General features: G+C 40.0%; 1 protein-coding gene across 1 annotated transcript in view; it reads left to right on the top strand.

The window, feature by feature from the left end:
- The window catches only part of AGBL1 (AGBL carboxypeptidase 1), a 254951-nt gene that overhangs the window by 88128 nt on the left and 152917 nt on the right, over positions 1–13906 (top strand). Inside the window, exon 18 of the mRNA XM_071568852.1 lies at positions 1592–1772. Coding sequence (XP_071424953.1) covers positions 1592–1772 — 181 coding nt within the window. The remainder of the gene's footprint in view (positions 1–1591; positions 1773–13906) is intronic.

Genomic DNA, 13906 nt, shown 5'->3' with positions numbered 1-13906 from the left:
TTTGGGATGGTGTTTTACCTTCCTGTTTTGCTTTAATTGATTACTGATTTGTAAAGCATTTGGAAACTGAAGGGTGGCTTTGGGACATAAGAACAAAGGAATGTAACTTGTTGATTCAACATTTGTTTACCAGGGTGCTCAGCTGAGGCCTTTAGTTTTGTTTTCTGTCCTATTACCTCTCCCAAGGCTGTCAGTTGGGGACCTTCAGTTCATGCAGCGAGCAGAGCCTGAGCTCTGAGGTTGCCTGATAGAACAGGACAAACCTATCCTGGCATCACTGTGATGCCCTGACAGATAACGCTTTGCACTAAAGTAAATCTGTCTGGTTGACTTGTGACAACAGCCTGAGATAGCGAATGCTCACAAAAGGATCATTTTAAGACAGATAATTGCTTTCTCCTTTCCTTTTATTTTCTGAGCCTGGCACATGTCTCCTTCTGCCTTCTCCTGTTTCCTTGGCCCATCAGTGGAGTACGCTCAGCACAGATGGGATCTTCAAAGAACCTGCTGTCAAACTTAGTTTTTTCTAAGCATATGTATACTGAGAGCTTTTGGAGGCTTGTAACTACACCAAATGTGTTTAGTGGTTTTTTCACAGGAACAGCAAATAATATATCTGATAACAAGGAAACTTTTGCTGTTAAGTTGTAAGTCTGCTTTGAAACGGGTTCAATAAAGATTACCAATAAACTTTTTAGTAAGAAGTTTGTTTATTTTTTGCTTTTTAGAAAAAAGCAAACCCCCAAAACCTTTCCCTACACCAAATTTCCACAGCTTATGTTTCTCCTGCCAAATGTATTGCTAGAAACAGCTGAACTCTTCTAGCTGCAACTTCTGAAAGTCAGCTTTGTCAGTCTATCTATATTATACAAAACTGAAAAACATTTTTCCACCAAAACCAACAGCCTGCTTTTTAATTATGTGCATTGTTATTCCTACCTTTTGTTGGATGGTTTTGAAATAAGGGTTAGCTTTGAGTACTCAACCTCTGGAGCTTATTTGGTGAACATATTGGTACTTTTTTTAATTATATCAGTTTAGCTTGATTAATTATAATTTTGATCCTACAACACGGGTTACTACCAGAGATCAGGCAGCTTCCATGTCCTTGGGATCCTTAGGGGTGGGCAGATCAGCTTTGATATTTATAAAGTTCTTAATTGCTAACGGTGAAATACTGAAAGTAGAGCAGGACCTTAGAAAATTAAATAATTTCTAGCTGTCTTTCAAGCCTTAATGAAGCTTGATGGGATAAAACTTCCAAGAATTGTTAGAATGTATGTTGGTGCCATTTGGAGAGGCAGTAACCTGCACAGAATGCTTTCTAATGGCACACGCAAATATCTGTAAGGCATAACAGAATAAACAAGCTAAAGGATCAGATGAAACTGGCACTGTGCTGGTTCTGAGGACCAAATCTGTGATCAATTTACAAGCAAGACCTTGAGGAAATTCCTGGACCATTTAGGGATGTATTTTCCTTAAAATATACTTTGAAATATCTCAATTCAAAGAAACAAAATATTCTGCAAAGATATTATTCCAAGAAAAGTCCTGTTCAGTTTTGGAGTGTTTTTGCTTTGTTTTCCAGGCAATCGTCCGTACGTGTTTCTAACAGCCCGTGTTCACCCCGGAGAGAGCAATGCCAGTTGGGTGATGAAGGGGACCCTGGAGTTCCTGGTGAGCAGCGATCCCATTGCTGATCTCCTGCGGAAATGCTTCATTTTCAAGATTGTGCCCATGCTTAATCCTGATGGAGTCATCAATGGCAAGTGAGTTGTGATATGTACTTGTTCTGCAGTTGGCTGGGTTTCTCTGCAGGCTTTTACCTCATCTTCAATTTTTGGGTCAGGAGAATTCCCTTTGCTTCACGTTTTATTTGTTGTGTTATTAATTCCATATGGAAAATGTGAATCTGAGACATGGCTCAGTGTGCTGTCTTGCATTTGTCAGGTGCATGTGGTTCTGTGTTGTCTGTGGCTGTAAGATCTCTCAGCTGCCTGGACGGAGTGTTAGTGGTGCTGGAGAAACAGGATGTTTCTTGATAAATGGAAGTCTATACACTCTGCTGAAGCAACAGGGGAGATTAAACCTTCAAGACAGATATGCTTGGGAAGAATTGGCTATAATTAATGCTTTGTATAGCCTGGTAGGGGGGAAGATGAGTAAGGATCTCTTAAATTTTCACATTTTCATGGAAATGTTTCCATATAGTGAAACTCCCTCCATCTCCCACCTCCTTTTCAATCTTCCTCCCACATATTTCCTAAGAGATACTGAATCTGATCTTGGAAAATACTGATTTCTTTTTTCATTCTTTGCTGTGGATGCATTCTCATTTTGCCTTATACCATCCCTGCCCACCCACACTAACTTCCCTTCTGTTTTCTTGTACATGAGTGGAAAAAGTACAACTCTGCTCTTAATATGTTGACACAAAACAAATATTGCTGTGCAACCTGTGGAAGAGGAATTCCCTTTGAAAGCAGGAAGAGTGCATTAATATAAGGTAGGCTTGCACTTAGCTGGAAAAAAACAACAGCCATTGTCTCTCTAGGCAGTGGAGTTTGTTCATTTTGGGTGTTTGTGGAGTGGCTGTAAGTTAATAACTATTGGCCCTGTCCAATGCAGGGGCAGAATGTCACCATCATATCCCACCAGTGGCTGGTAACTTGTGTGTCTAACCTGGCTATGAGGTACAGGTTTTGGCAACAATTGTGTCCCCTGGCTTATTGAAGTGGAACATATGACAAATCTTGAAGCTGAAAGGTGGGCTGAAACACAGCAGAACATAGAGGAACAACTTTTCTTGAGCTGTGTTCTCCCACCTGTTTTGAGGTTGTGCAAATGGAGTGCTGCAAGAACAGAAAAGCAATCCTGATCAAGCAACTGCACTGAGTTTTGTTTAAAACAAATTCATTTCTGCTTGGGGTAAGGGGTTCAGCAGGGAGTACCCTGTGCTTTTCTGACTGTCTCTAGTCTGTGAAGTCACAGCTTTTGAGCTGCTGTGGTCCCCAGGACCTGAGTCTATGAGGAGTCTGGGAGGACTGTTTAGAATAGCTTAAGAGTGCCCTAGGACATTTGAAGCCTCTGTTGGCACCAAATGCTTCCTTGATCCTTCCAGACTGAAGAAGGAAGAAAAAAGGTTGTGGCTTTTACCCCTTATTTTTTTTTTCTTTCACTACACCTAAAGTTTCCAGCAGATGCAGAACTGGAGGGAATATCTGACCTTTCTCTCCAGCTGTCAGGAGTGAGTATAGCAGAGAAGGGACCCTCAGGAGGGAGGACATGGCTCTAGGTGACACCTGAATGAAGTATACTGCCTGGGCTTGTGTCACACAGGAGGGTATTTTGCCTTCACTGGTGCAGATGAACTTGAATTGTAGTTAAATATGGTGTTAAGTCAAAAAGTTTGTCCAAGTTTAAATTCTCTAATAACCCTTGTTGTCTTTCAAGTTGGTGTTAAGAGGAAACTATTTTCTGAGGAAGCTAGTCCGTAGTCCATCAGTGACAATAGCACTTGTAAAAAGATACATGGTAAATATTTTTTACATCTCTGAAACCGTTAGATAGCTCATTCAATGAAATTATTTGTTTGCCCTGGGATTCACAATCCCTATTGTGAAGTACCACCAGGCAGCCCTGAAAAATCTGCTAGAGTGTCAGTTGTTCTCTCTGCTACTTTTGTAGAAGTTGCTGTGGCCTCACACTTTTCCCCTGTGAGAACTGGGCATGCTGAATGCAGCAAATCCACTATTCAGGCAACAAATATCTTGGCTCTGTGCTGGACAAAGGGAATATCATTGGTCTTAAGTCTTATTGTGAAACAAAGATTTCTCCTGTGTCAATGCCTCTGTCGCTTTTGTAGTGGTGTTTCTGTATCTTTATTTAAAAAAGAGTTGGATTGTTTTTTGTTAGGCAGTTCTTTGAATCTCCTCACTCTCCTTGTTCCCAAACCCTGTGTGCTGGGGTGTGAGTAACCAATGCCTGGTTACAAAGGATTTTTTCCAGCAGTCCAGCTGTGCCTCTTCCCCATCTGGCTACCTCCTGCAGGCACAGCTCAGAGGATGAGTGCTCATCCCAGCAGGGCACTGCACCATCACACTTTGGGAGCCTCACGCACCAAGATGATCAGGGCCTTGGTGTTTGCTTTGGTTAATGTGATCTGAAAGTTACATGCAGAGAAAGCTCCTCTAACACAGACAGGACTGCAGTAATGAGATTATGCTCTGCCTGTGTGGGACTGAGCCAGGAAACAGCTCTCTGTCCTCCCTTTCACTTCAGTCAGTGCTCAGAGAATCCATCCCTGTCTGTCAGAGATGGAGACTTGGAGCCTTGTCACTGGTGCTAAATGAAAGCAGTGGTGATTCAAGTGTGCATGTACAAGTGGGCTTGTCATCACATTAAAATATAGATCAGTACCAAATTCTACAGCTAATTGGACTTTGGTCACTTCAGAGGAAATTGGAAAGTGATTGTGTTGCTGTGTGTGGCTCAGTGTCTTGCTCCATCTTGAACAGCACTCAGGTGCTGCGTTGTCAAATAAGATTCAGCTGATCTTATAGTAGTTATATTTTTTAAATTAAATAATGGATACTGCTTTTCATAAAGTTAATGTTATGCTTTCTGCCAGACATTGGCATTTGACCACTACTAGTGATAGGATGCTGCCTCATTCAGGTTTGTGATCTGACCTGATACAGTTATTTATATGTTTTAATTTAGTTTCTTTTGATAAAAATTACAATGAAAAATAGTTTGTCTCCAAGACCAGTAGTGTAAGTCAATCTGAAGTGACTCTTCCTACCTAGTGTCCTTACAGTCAGACCATATTTTGCACAGGTTGTTTTGTGATAATCCAAAATAATAAGTGTTGTTTGGCCTTGTGGCTCAGTACCTTCACCCATACCTGTAGCCCAGTTTTAAACGACATCATTGTAAAATGGAAAGCTTTAAAAGAAATTAATATCTCTGAATGATAAGAGAATCCATGAAGAAGAGTATCACCTTCATTAGGAATGTGATAGAAAATGGCAGTGGCTGAGCGAGAAACCTATTTTGTTCCTGACTCTGCTACCATTGGACTAAGAGACCTTGCTCTTTGCCTCTGCCTTTTGGCTGAGTTTTCTTCTTCATAGAATGAGTGACATACATAGCCTTAGAGCAATTTGAAATGTTAATCTAGATCTAGTAGTGTTTGAACTATTAGGCTTGTTTTTAACTTATAGAATGTGAAAAATAATGCTCTTGGAAAACTTCAGATTTAGCAGGAATGATGCAGAATAGCCTCTGGTGAAAACTTTTAAAATTTGTTTTCTTTAAAAAGTTCATCTGTTTGTGCCCCAGAGTAGATTAATTATAGTTAGAATTGTGCAGAATCCAGAAAGCAGGGTTCAGTGAGGGAATTTATAAAAAGCTAGATTATAACAGCACAAAAAGAGGTTTTTGTAAAAAAACAGAACACTGTTTTCTGTCCACAGTGTTTCACATAAACTCATTATCACACATTTGAGCATCGAGCTGTGTGCTCATGCATGCCTGTGTAGTTGTGTGCTAGCTCGAGATGTGTTCATGTGCTGCCTTATGTGTGTGCCTGCTGTGCATCCTCCTGTCAGCAGCCTGTTCCTGCAGCTGTTCCCCAGCATCTGTTGGACCTGCAAGATATCTACACACACACACACACCTGGCACTCCCACACATGTGCTCACTCAACACAGTAGCCAACATTTTGTGCTTTTGGCTGGACTTCTCTAGATCCTGCAGTGTCTAGATAAATATTGTTATTTATTACACATTAAATTTAGTGTTATTAATTATATCAGTATAACCTAATTTATATCACCATAAACAGCAGCAATAAATGATGCCAAATGCTAACACTTGATGCTTGCCAATTGTGCCTATTTCAGAGTGTTTTTCTCCCCAGTTCCCAGAAGTATTTAATTAAAAATGATTGGCCTTGCAAGATCACTGCTCAAGCAGAAGTGGAAGGTCCTGGGGAAGTGGTTTTGTGTTAAAGAATACTTCCCATGCAGACTACTCATGAAGCATCTATGCATTTTGTGTATTCATAAATTCTCTCACCACTGACAAATCCTTTGCTGGCCAATATCACAGCCCTCTGAGTTTGTCTCACTTCTGTGCTGCGACACTCCTTCTATTCCTTTACTGCCTTTTAATGTTTCCTCTTTCTTTCCATCTACCTCCCTTGTCTCACTTTTCCCTCCCCTCCTGTTGAATTAAAGAGAATTAATTAAAGAGTACTTAGAGTTTTATAAATTAATTGAACCAATGAATGGAGATATCTGGTGAATCTTTTTTTGGTAAAGGAAGATGAATTTATGGGAAGCCACATGATTTCTTCAAAGCCATGGGGTAACCACAGTAGCAGTTAGGTAGAGGAAATCCTGATTTGCATTTTGGATTATAGCCACAGACTATTTTTACCTGATTTATAAACACCTTGTTCTCTTCTGTACTTGCTGTCCCACAACATAGTGTAAGCTTTGCTGCTCCAGGGTAAGGCAGGTGAGGTGCTGGGTTTCCTGTCTCTTCATTGATGTTCCCTCCCCTTTTATTTAGTCTGTCTATTCCATCCTTGTTTACTTGTGGGGTTTGGTTCATTATCTCCTCAAATCCATCACAGAAAAACATTTTTTGACAATTACTGAAACAGAGAGAAATGTCCACTACAATCCCCTCTAGAAGAGGTTTCCTTTGCACACTCAAAAATTACAATGGAAAAGAGGAGCGTGCTCCCACTTAATCTTTGCAACCTGGTCATTTCTGTTTTGAAGGACAATATTAAGAGGAGGAGCAGAAGCACCTTTGTTTCTATACCCAAAATGCACTACTTGTATATATGACCTTTTACCCTCCTATATTAATGCTTACTCTCCTGAATTCAGATATTGCATTCTCTGGGCAATAAAAGGCAGAGATGATCAGGGATAGGGAAAAAACTAGCTAATGGCTAGTCTAAGGAGCCAGTTTATGATCCAGAACTGCATCTTTAAGAACTAAATCTCGAGGTGATGTCACACAAAGCTGTACAGCTGCAAACATCCCTCCTTCTCTTTATTGCTTCTCTGTAGTCAGAGGATTGAATGATAAGTTTAATTCTCACAATCTTGCCTCACATAACTAAATTGGTGCCATGCACTCTGCAAACACACTCCAAAGGCTCTCTCCAGACTAGTTAATCTATGATGTGTGTGTTTCTCTAAGGATACTGCAGAGATGTGAGGGGGTTGGGAGAGGAGTGTTTTTGAATTAATGCAATCTCTCTGTAGGAGAGTGGTACTACAGGACTAGCCTGCTGCTCTTCTTTGACAGATGCTGTATGAGTTTGTCCTCCCTGTTTTTTTCGTAAGTTCTTTGTCTAAATTGCCACCACCTTGCCAAAAGTAGTTGAGTAGGCATATGTGGAAGTCAAGGCTTACTTGGATAAAAGAGAGCCATTTTGTAAAATATGAAAGACTCAACCTTAATTCACTTACCCTGGCTGTGCTCTGAGTTGCATGTTGTAAGGTGGCAAGTTTGTGTGCAGTAGTTGTTTCCTTAAGACCTCAGAGGTGATAAAGATATGAATACCTGTACTGTCATACTTTGTGGCTCTGGGAGGTGCATATGAAGTATGGGCTAATTTTCCTCGAGTGGAGCATAAGCTTTTGCAGCTCTTTGGTGCCTCAGGTATTTCTTCTGTTGCCCTCCACTGAGAGGACAGTGATGGATTTGGGAGCTTAGAGTAGCAAATATAGCTAGTGCCTGCACAGCATGACATAAAATATACGCTGCAGTATTTCTGAGCTCTCATCTCCTCAAACTGTTCCTTGGTGGAGCCAGAAATTGGGCCTGGCCCTGCACCAGGCACTTGTTTGAGTTCCCCTATGCTGTGGGAGGTATCCAAGTTTCAGCCAAGGCCCTTTGTGCTGTGCTGATGTGACAGCCCATCCTTGTCTCTCCTTCTGTGATAAACATCCCTCTGCAGACAGCTGCGCCCCAGGACTCTCCCTTCTGACAGCACTTTCCAGTGCAGGATTGTTTATTCCTTCCTTTATCAGCCAGAGCTGCTGGGCCCCCTGAGTTATTAGCTCTATTCACTCATTGTCAGTGTTTCCTCCTTTGTAAATATGCCCCCGTATGTGTCTGCTCCCAAGGAATATGCTTTCTTTTCTATTTACTGCTTTTCCCGGGCCCCCACCTCCTCATCGCTCTCTCCACCCAACGGCCCAATAACAGCCAAGGAGATAAATAAGCTCCATAACTCTTCCCAGCTATTATTTTGTTGTTGTTGTTGTTGCTGTTGCCCTGCATGGTAATATATATAATAACAAGGAAACAAATCTTATTACTAAAGTAATTACAATAAATAAAAAGCCGAGAGGGGAGAGGAAGGAAGGGTCTGTCGGGGGAGTGATTGCAGTAGGATTTTTTAAATTTAATTTACTTGAGATGTTCTCTGCCACTTTCTTGATACCCTGCTGAGGGGGGCTGTGACTAATTAGCAGCCAGATGTTGTTTTAACACCCTCACCTAATTTATTGTGTGCCTGAGCCTCTAAAACAGGAGCCTGTGTGATATCATTGTCTGTGGGACTCAGCACCAGCCTTGTCTCAGTGGTTGGCTTTATTGCTTGGTGCTTTTGTTTCCCAGAAGCAGCATAACAGAAATTTTGGGTGCTTTGCTGCAATTTTTCTTACCTTCAACATATCCCATGTGCTTCCAAGAGTTTGAGCCGGAGTGTGAACACAATCTATTGCTTATAACTGCTTGTACCAGTGTCCAGCCTAATAACTGCCCAACACAACTGCTAGTTTTTGACAGGGCCCTCAAAAGTCTGATGTGAAAAGGGTCTAGAGTTTGCTAAAATCTAAATTCTGGGACCTCATTCTTCTGTTTCCAGATTTCTTATGGAAGTACCATATTGTTCTTTCTAATATAATGGAGAATGCAATATCGTCTGTGTTCTAAATGGTCATGAAAACTAGTTAGTTAATGGTCGTATTAAAACCCAAAAGGTTTTAATGCATTGTTCCTTGTTTGGTTAGTCTGCCGGTTGCCAATTGCAAAAGCACATGCAGTCTTTGTAAGCTCTTAAACAGTAAAGGTACCCAATGTATCGAATGCCTGCCCCTTTGCTCTTTCTTATCCAGTTTGTGCTGGTGATGCAAAGCTACCTGGTAACTTATTGAAAAAATCACTTGGTGTGGCCTCAGTGATGTTACTGTCTTGGACTAATAAATATTTCAGTTATAGCCTTGGAAATTATTTCATTTTAGGTAGTTTCAACGTTGCATTTTCAAGTTAGCATGAATATTAGTTGTAACAGGCTGTTCTACAGGCTCAGAAAGGAATCTTTTTGTTCTCCATTCATGTCCGTTTTCCTGACTGATGATGGGAGTTTGTATAATCAGATGTGTGTGCTCCTTTGAAGACATTTTCAGGAGCCAGGAGACTGGTGTACAAAGCTAGCTTTTAGTAAAGTTAATGAGATGATTGAATTATATTATAATTCTTGTTAGCTTGATTGTGTATCATTATCCCTTTTGTTGTTATTATGCTTATTTGAGTCCCATTTGTGGTATATTATTCCCATAACAATTGTGCCCGTGCTAGGCTCTGTATAGAGAGAGGCAAGGAGCAGCTGGTCTCTTGTTAGAAACTGGTGCATTAGTGGCACAGGCTGTGCAGTAGGATTGGTGAGAATGAAAAGGATGTTGGGTGGTTGCTCTAATGCAGCCTGATCCATCTTTCAGCCCCGGCCACAGGATGCAGTTCATGGATCTGTGAGCTTTGTAGTCACAGCTCTTCTTCAGGATTACAACCTGATTGCATTCCTGCTGCAATGACTTCCGCAACCACCTGATGAAAGTTTGTAAAGAATACCTCAGTTTCATCAGTGCCGAAATTGGAGAAATGTCTTAAAAATCAGGAGTCTCTTTATAACTTCTTAGAATTTACAGGAGATATCTGCAAAGCCTGACTCAGCTGGCTGGAGAATTAAACCTACACCAAGACATCTTGTAATTGCTGCTGAACTTGGGTATTGCCTCATAGCTGATTGTTCTAGACATCAAATACTGATATCAAAACTGAATATTTTGGAGATGAGCCAATATTTTGAGTAAAGGAACTGTTGTGGTCGCACAACTCAAGATCAAATCTGTTTCCCTGAGTTAATGCCTATTGGAAGCTAGAGATGCAGTGATGGAGTTGTTATTCGTAGGATGGAGAAAAAGAAGTCCACAAAATGAAATTGTAAAAACTTCACCTTTATAGATACAGTGAAGAATGTCCAGTACTTTACTGCAATATCCACACTACTTGGAAAGCTGAAATTGCCTGGGAATGAGGGTTATTGTCTCTCATAATATACCTTCCTATACTACCCTGTGAATAAATCGGGCAGTATTTCTTTTGCCATGAAAACTGGACATCCCTGAAGTTCCAAGTGACATTTCACATTTTATATGGCCGTATAGTTCCTTTTAAGTATTAAAACACATAATTATTTTGTGAAATATGCACAGAAATTCTTCTTGAAAGCCTATGAACAAAAACAATGAGGAGCTTAGTTTTGCAAGTGTAAAGCTGCTTTTCTGTGCATTTACTTTTAAATAATTCTACGTGGGGTTAGCTTTGTGTTTTTGCTAAAGTTGTTCTTTAATATTTATTTTTATTTATGTGTTTTTCTCTCATTTTTTCCTCCGCCTCTTTGGAATCTGTTATTCAAATGTAACATTAGAAGCTGGCAAAGTACTTTGAATGTAGAGGAGGTATATAGTGACCTTCGGTTGGGGAAACAAACTGGCACTTAGAAATGGTGTCTGTAGGAATGTGATGAAGAGCCTTGTCCACAAAAATAAGCTTCATTTGAAAGCTTGTGTTTTTAAAATTCCTGTGCAAAAAAATGTACCTACAGAGGTCCAGCTGAAATTGAATCATTTACCTGTGCACATGGTTCATGTGACTGCAATTCGTGTAGTTACATGGGCAAAATTTCCTCCAGTGGTATCAGCAAATTGCCACTCTAATTTATAAATCCAGCTGAATGTCCCACAGGAGCATCAAGAAAATAAAAATCAGAAAACTGAGTCAATATTGTAATGAAAGTGAGAAATCTAAACTTTTTCTGCAACCTAACTGACAGCACTGCTGGGAGTCAGGAAAAAGGTGCAGCACAGGTTTAATGCTGCAAAGCAGCTCTGAGTCTTGAAGGGCTTGAAAAACTGAAGAGCTTTTGAAGTTGTATAGCTCAACTTTGAGCTAAGGGAAGAGGAAGAAAAGAAAAGAAAAAAAAAGACATTGGCAGGGAAGAGAACTCCTATGATGGTCTATGCCTACTGCCAAAATCTGGAGTTAGGATTGGAAAACATCCTACCTCAATGATACCATAACACTAATAGGGACTCTGAGGTAACTGCTGGTGTTTTCCTGCATGGGAATTGTGATTACTTATAATGTAAAACTCTTTAGAAATTATGCTATATTCAGAGTTGTGTAGCACTGAGCAACTTTTCCATGGCCTTTTAGAACTGGCTTGCTGAATTTCAAAAGTGAATGTGTCCTTATATAAAATATATATATGTTCAATTGTATCCACTGGAGTCTTCCACATCTGGAAAAGCAGAACACAGAGAAGTGGTGGTGAACAATATAGTCTAAGTCCTTGTTCACTGTTTTGATTGCTTTTGTTTGTCTGCCACAAATGCAAAGATTTAAGCACTATTATAATATAGAAGAGTTGCTATATTCTACTGTATAGATATCACTGAATGCAAATAGGAAAAAGGATTTATTTCTAAATACATACACATAGCAATCCATAATCAGGTCAGCATCTTCACGTGGTGCTGGTTTAGGTTTGTTGGTTGGTTGGTAGGGGGTTTTTGTGTTTTTTTTTTGTCTTGTTTTTTTGTTTTTTGGGTTTTTTTAAGTTGTGAGGCAATAACAAGGTGTGAGTGCAGGGGTTCTTTTCATGTACATCCCGTGACAGCATCTCTAGTAGTTGAGTCTGCTCTGTTCCACGATCCCCCATTTTTTTCCCAAGATACTCATAAGTTCAGCTTTTGATGGAGAGGGAAGTACCAGTCCTCCTAGGGACACTAACTCCTACTGAACACTGTCTATAGCACAAACTTGGTTTTCAGTTCTAGCTCTGGTCTATGGTGTCTTCTATCGCAGCAATAGTAATAACACTAATGAAAACTTACTTCTTGAGATATGTTGCCTATATTCATTGTCTGTTAGCTAACAAAAGGTCATTAACATAAAAACAAAAGGCAAAGATTAAAAAAGTGATGATTTTTCTTTCTTCCCTCTAGCAGTTATGGCACATAAGAGGATGTAAAGTGCAGAGCAGCTGAACGCTCATAAACTATTTTAATACAGTTCAGAAATGAGAAGAACCAGGGAAAGAGGCTTTATGTAGCAATGTAGTTTATTGCGCTAATCTGTCACTTCTACAGAGCACTATCATGGCTTTAAATCCTTGCTCCAGTGATGTGAAAAAAAAGTTGGTGATCTCTCATCCATGTCTCTAATAGATCTTGGTCTATAAAATAGAAATCTCTAGTACTTCACTTGGGTAGCAGTGACTTCTATGGTTAGATGGATATGTTAGGAAAAACGGGTCTGGATTACACTTGTGACAACAGAGCACAAGGTCTGAAAATGAAGTAGGAGCTATGGGAGATTAAACTGTGTGTCACATGGATATTTTTAGATAATAAAAATGACATCTTTGAGGTTAGGCTGAGATCTCTGGAAAGGCAGCTGATGTTTTGTGGGTTGAACCATCTCCATGAAATAGCCAAACCTTCTGTGGATTTACCTGTCAAATGTCTTGTTACAAACCCGTGTAGAGGTTGAATGTGGAAATCCTAAGATAGTTGGAGAACAGTTGTTTTCCCCTTCAGAACATGCATGGTACACAAAAGAGAGTTTTCTTTCAAATAGCTTTGTTTGGAGAATATGCTATCTGGTCTTGTGCACATGCTAGATAGCAAGTGGAGAAGTGTTTTAAGTCATAGTAATTTCTGTCTCTTTCCCTGATATGCAGGTGAGGGCACCCTTGAACTGTGCAACTTCTGTCTTTCTTTAGGCAGCTTTGAATGGGATGTAATCCCACCCAGCACACAGTCTGTTCAATAATCAAATAGTATCCATATCGATGGCTTTGGGCTTTCAGGCTCCCAATGCTAATAAAATTGGGAGTGTAAATAAAAAGGAGAATTTTAAGAAAAAGCCTCTTTTGCTGTAAACAGTAGAAATACTTCCGTGTATCTTTTCATTATGCAATTTCTTATAAAAATAGAAGCCCAGCTCAGAACTGTTATTTATAATGAACTGACTTTGACATTGTTCATACCTCTCTCATTTTTGACTGGTGTGTGTTTATGTGTATGTTCTGATGGTGTGGCCTGAGGACAGCAATTTATTTGTTATATGTTTTGTCCTAAAGAGTCTCTAAGTGCCATAACAAATTACCTGCTTTACTTTCAGACCTTTGGTCTGATGCAAAGTAGCTCTTTCATAACCTCTGAACCCATTGCATCTGAATGTTGGAAGTTTCCGGTTTTAAGTCATTGGCCAGAAGTTGTAGCAACTAGGTCTGCAGCAGATGTTGCAAACTACAGAAAAGAAATCATTTAGGTGCAATCAAACTCCTTCTGCTCTGTGTTTTTCCCTGAGCATTTTATTAATCTCTGAGAAACACATGTGGCAGCTCTGAAACCATAATTTTACTTGTACAGTCTCAAATGGGAAGGTTGGTCCCTAAAGAGCATATATCTAATTCTCCACAAACTAACTGTGGTGCATGTATGGCTCTGTCTTTGCTGATTCTTGCTAAACCTCATGTAACCCTAAATAAGAAGTTAGATCTGCGGTTTGCCAAAAAATT

This window comes from Pithys albifrons, chromosome 13 (assembly GCF_047495875.1).
Source record: "Pithys albifrons albifrons isolate INPA30051 chromosome 13, PitAlb_v1, whole genome shotgun sequence".
Lineage (NCBI taxonomy): Eukaryota > Metazoa > Chordata > Aves > Passeriformes > Thamnophilidae > Pithys > Pithys albifrons.
Note: the sequence above shows the minus strand (reverse complement) of the source record. Positions and strands in the feature narration are given on the sequence as shown.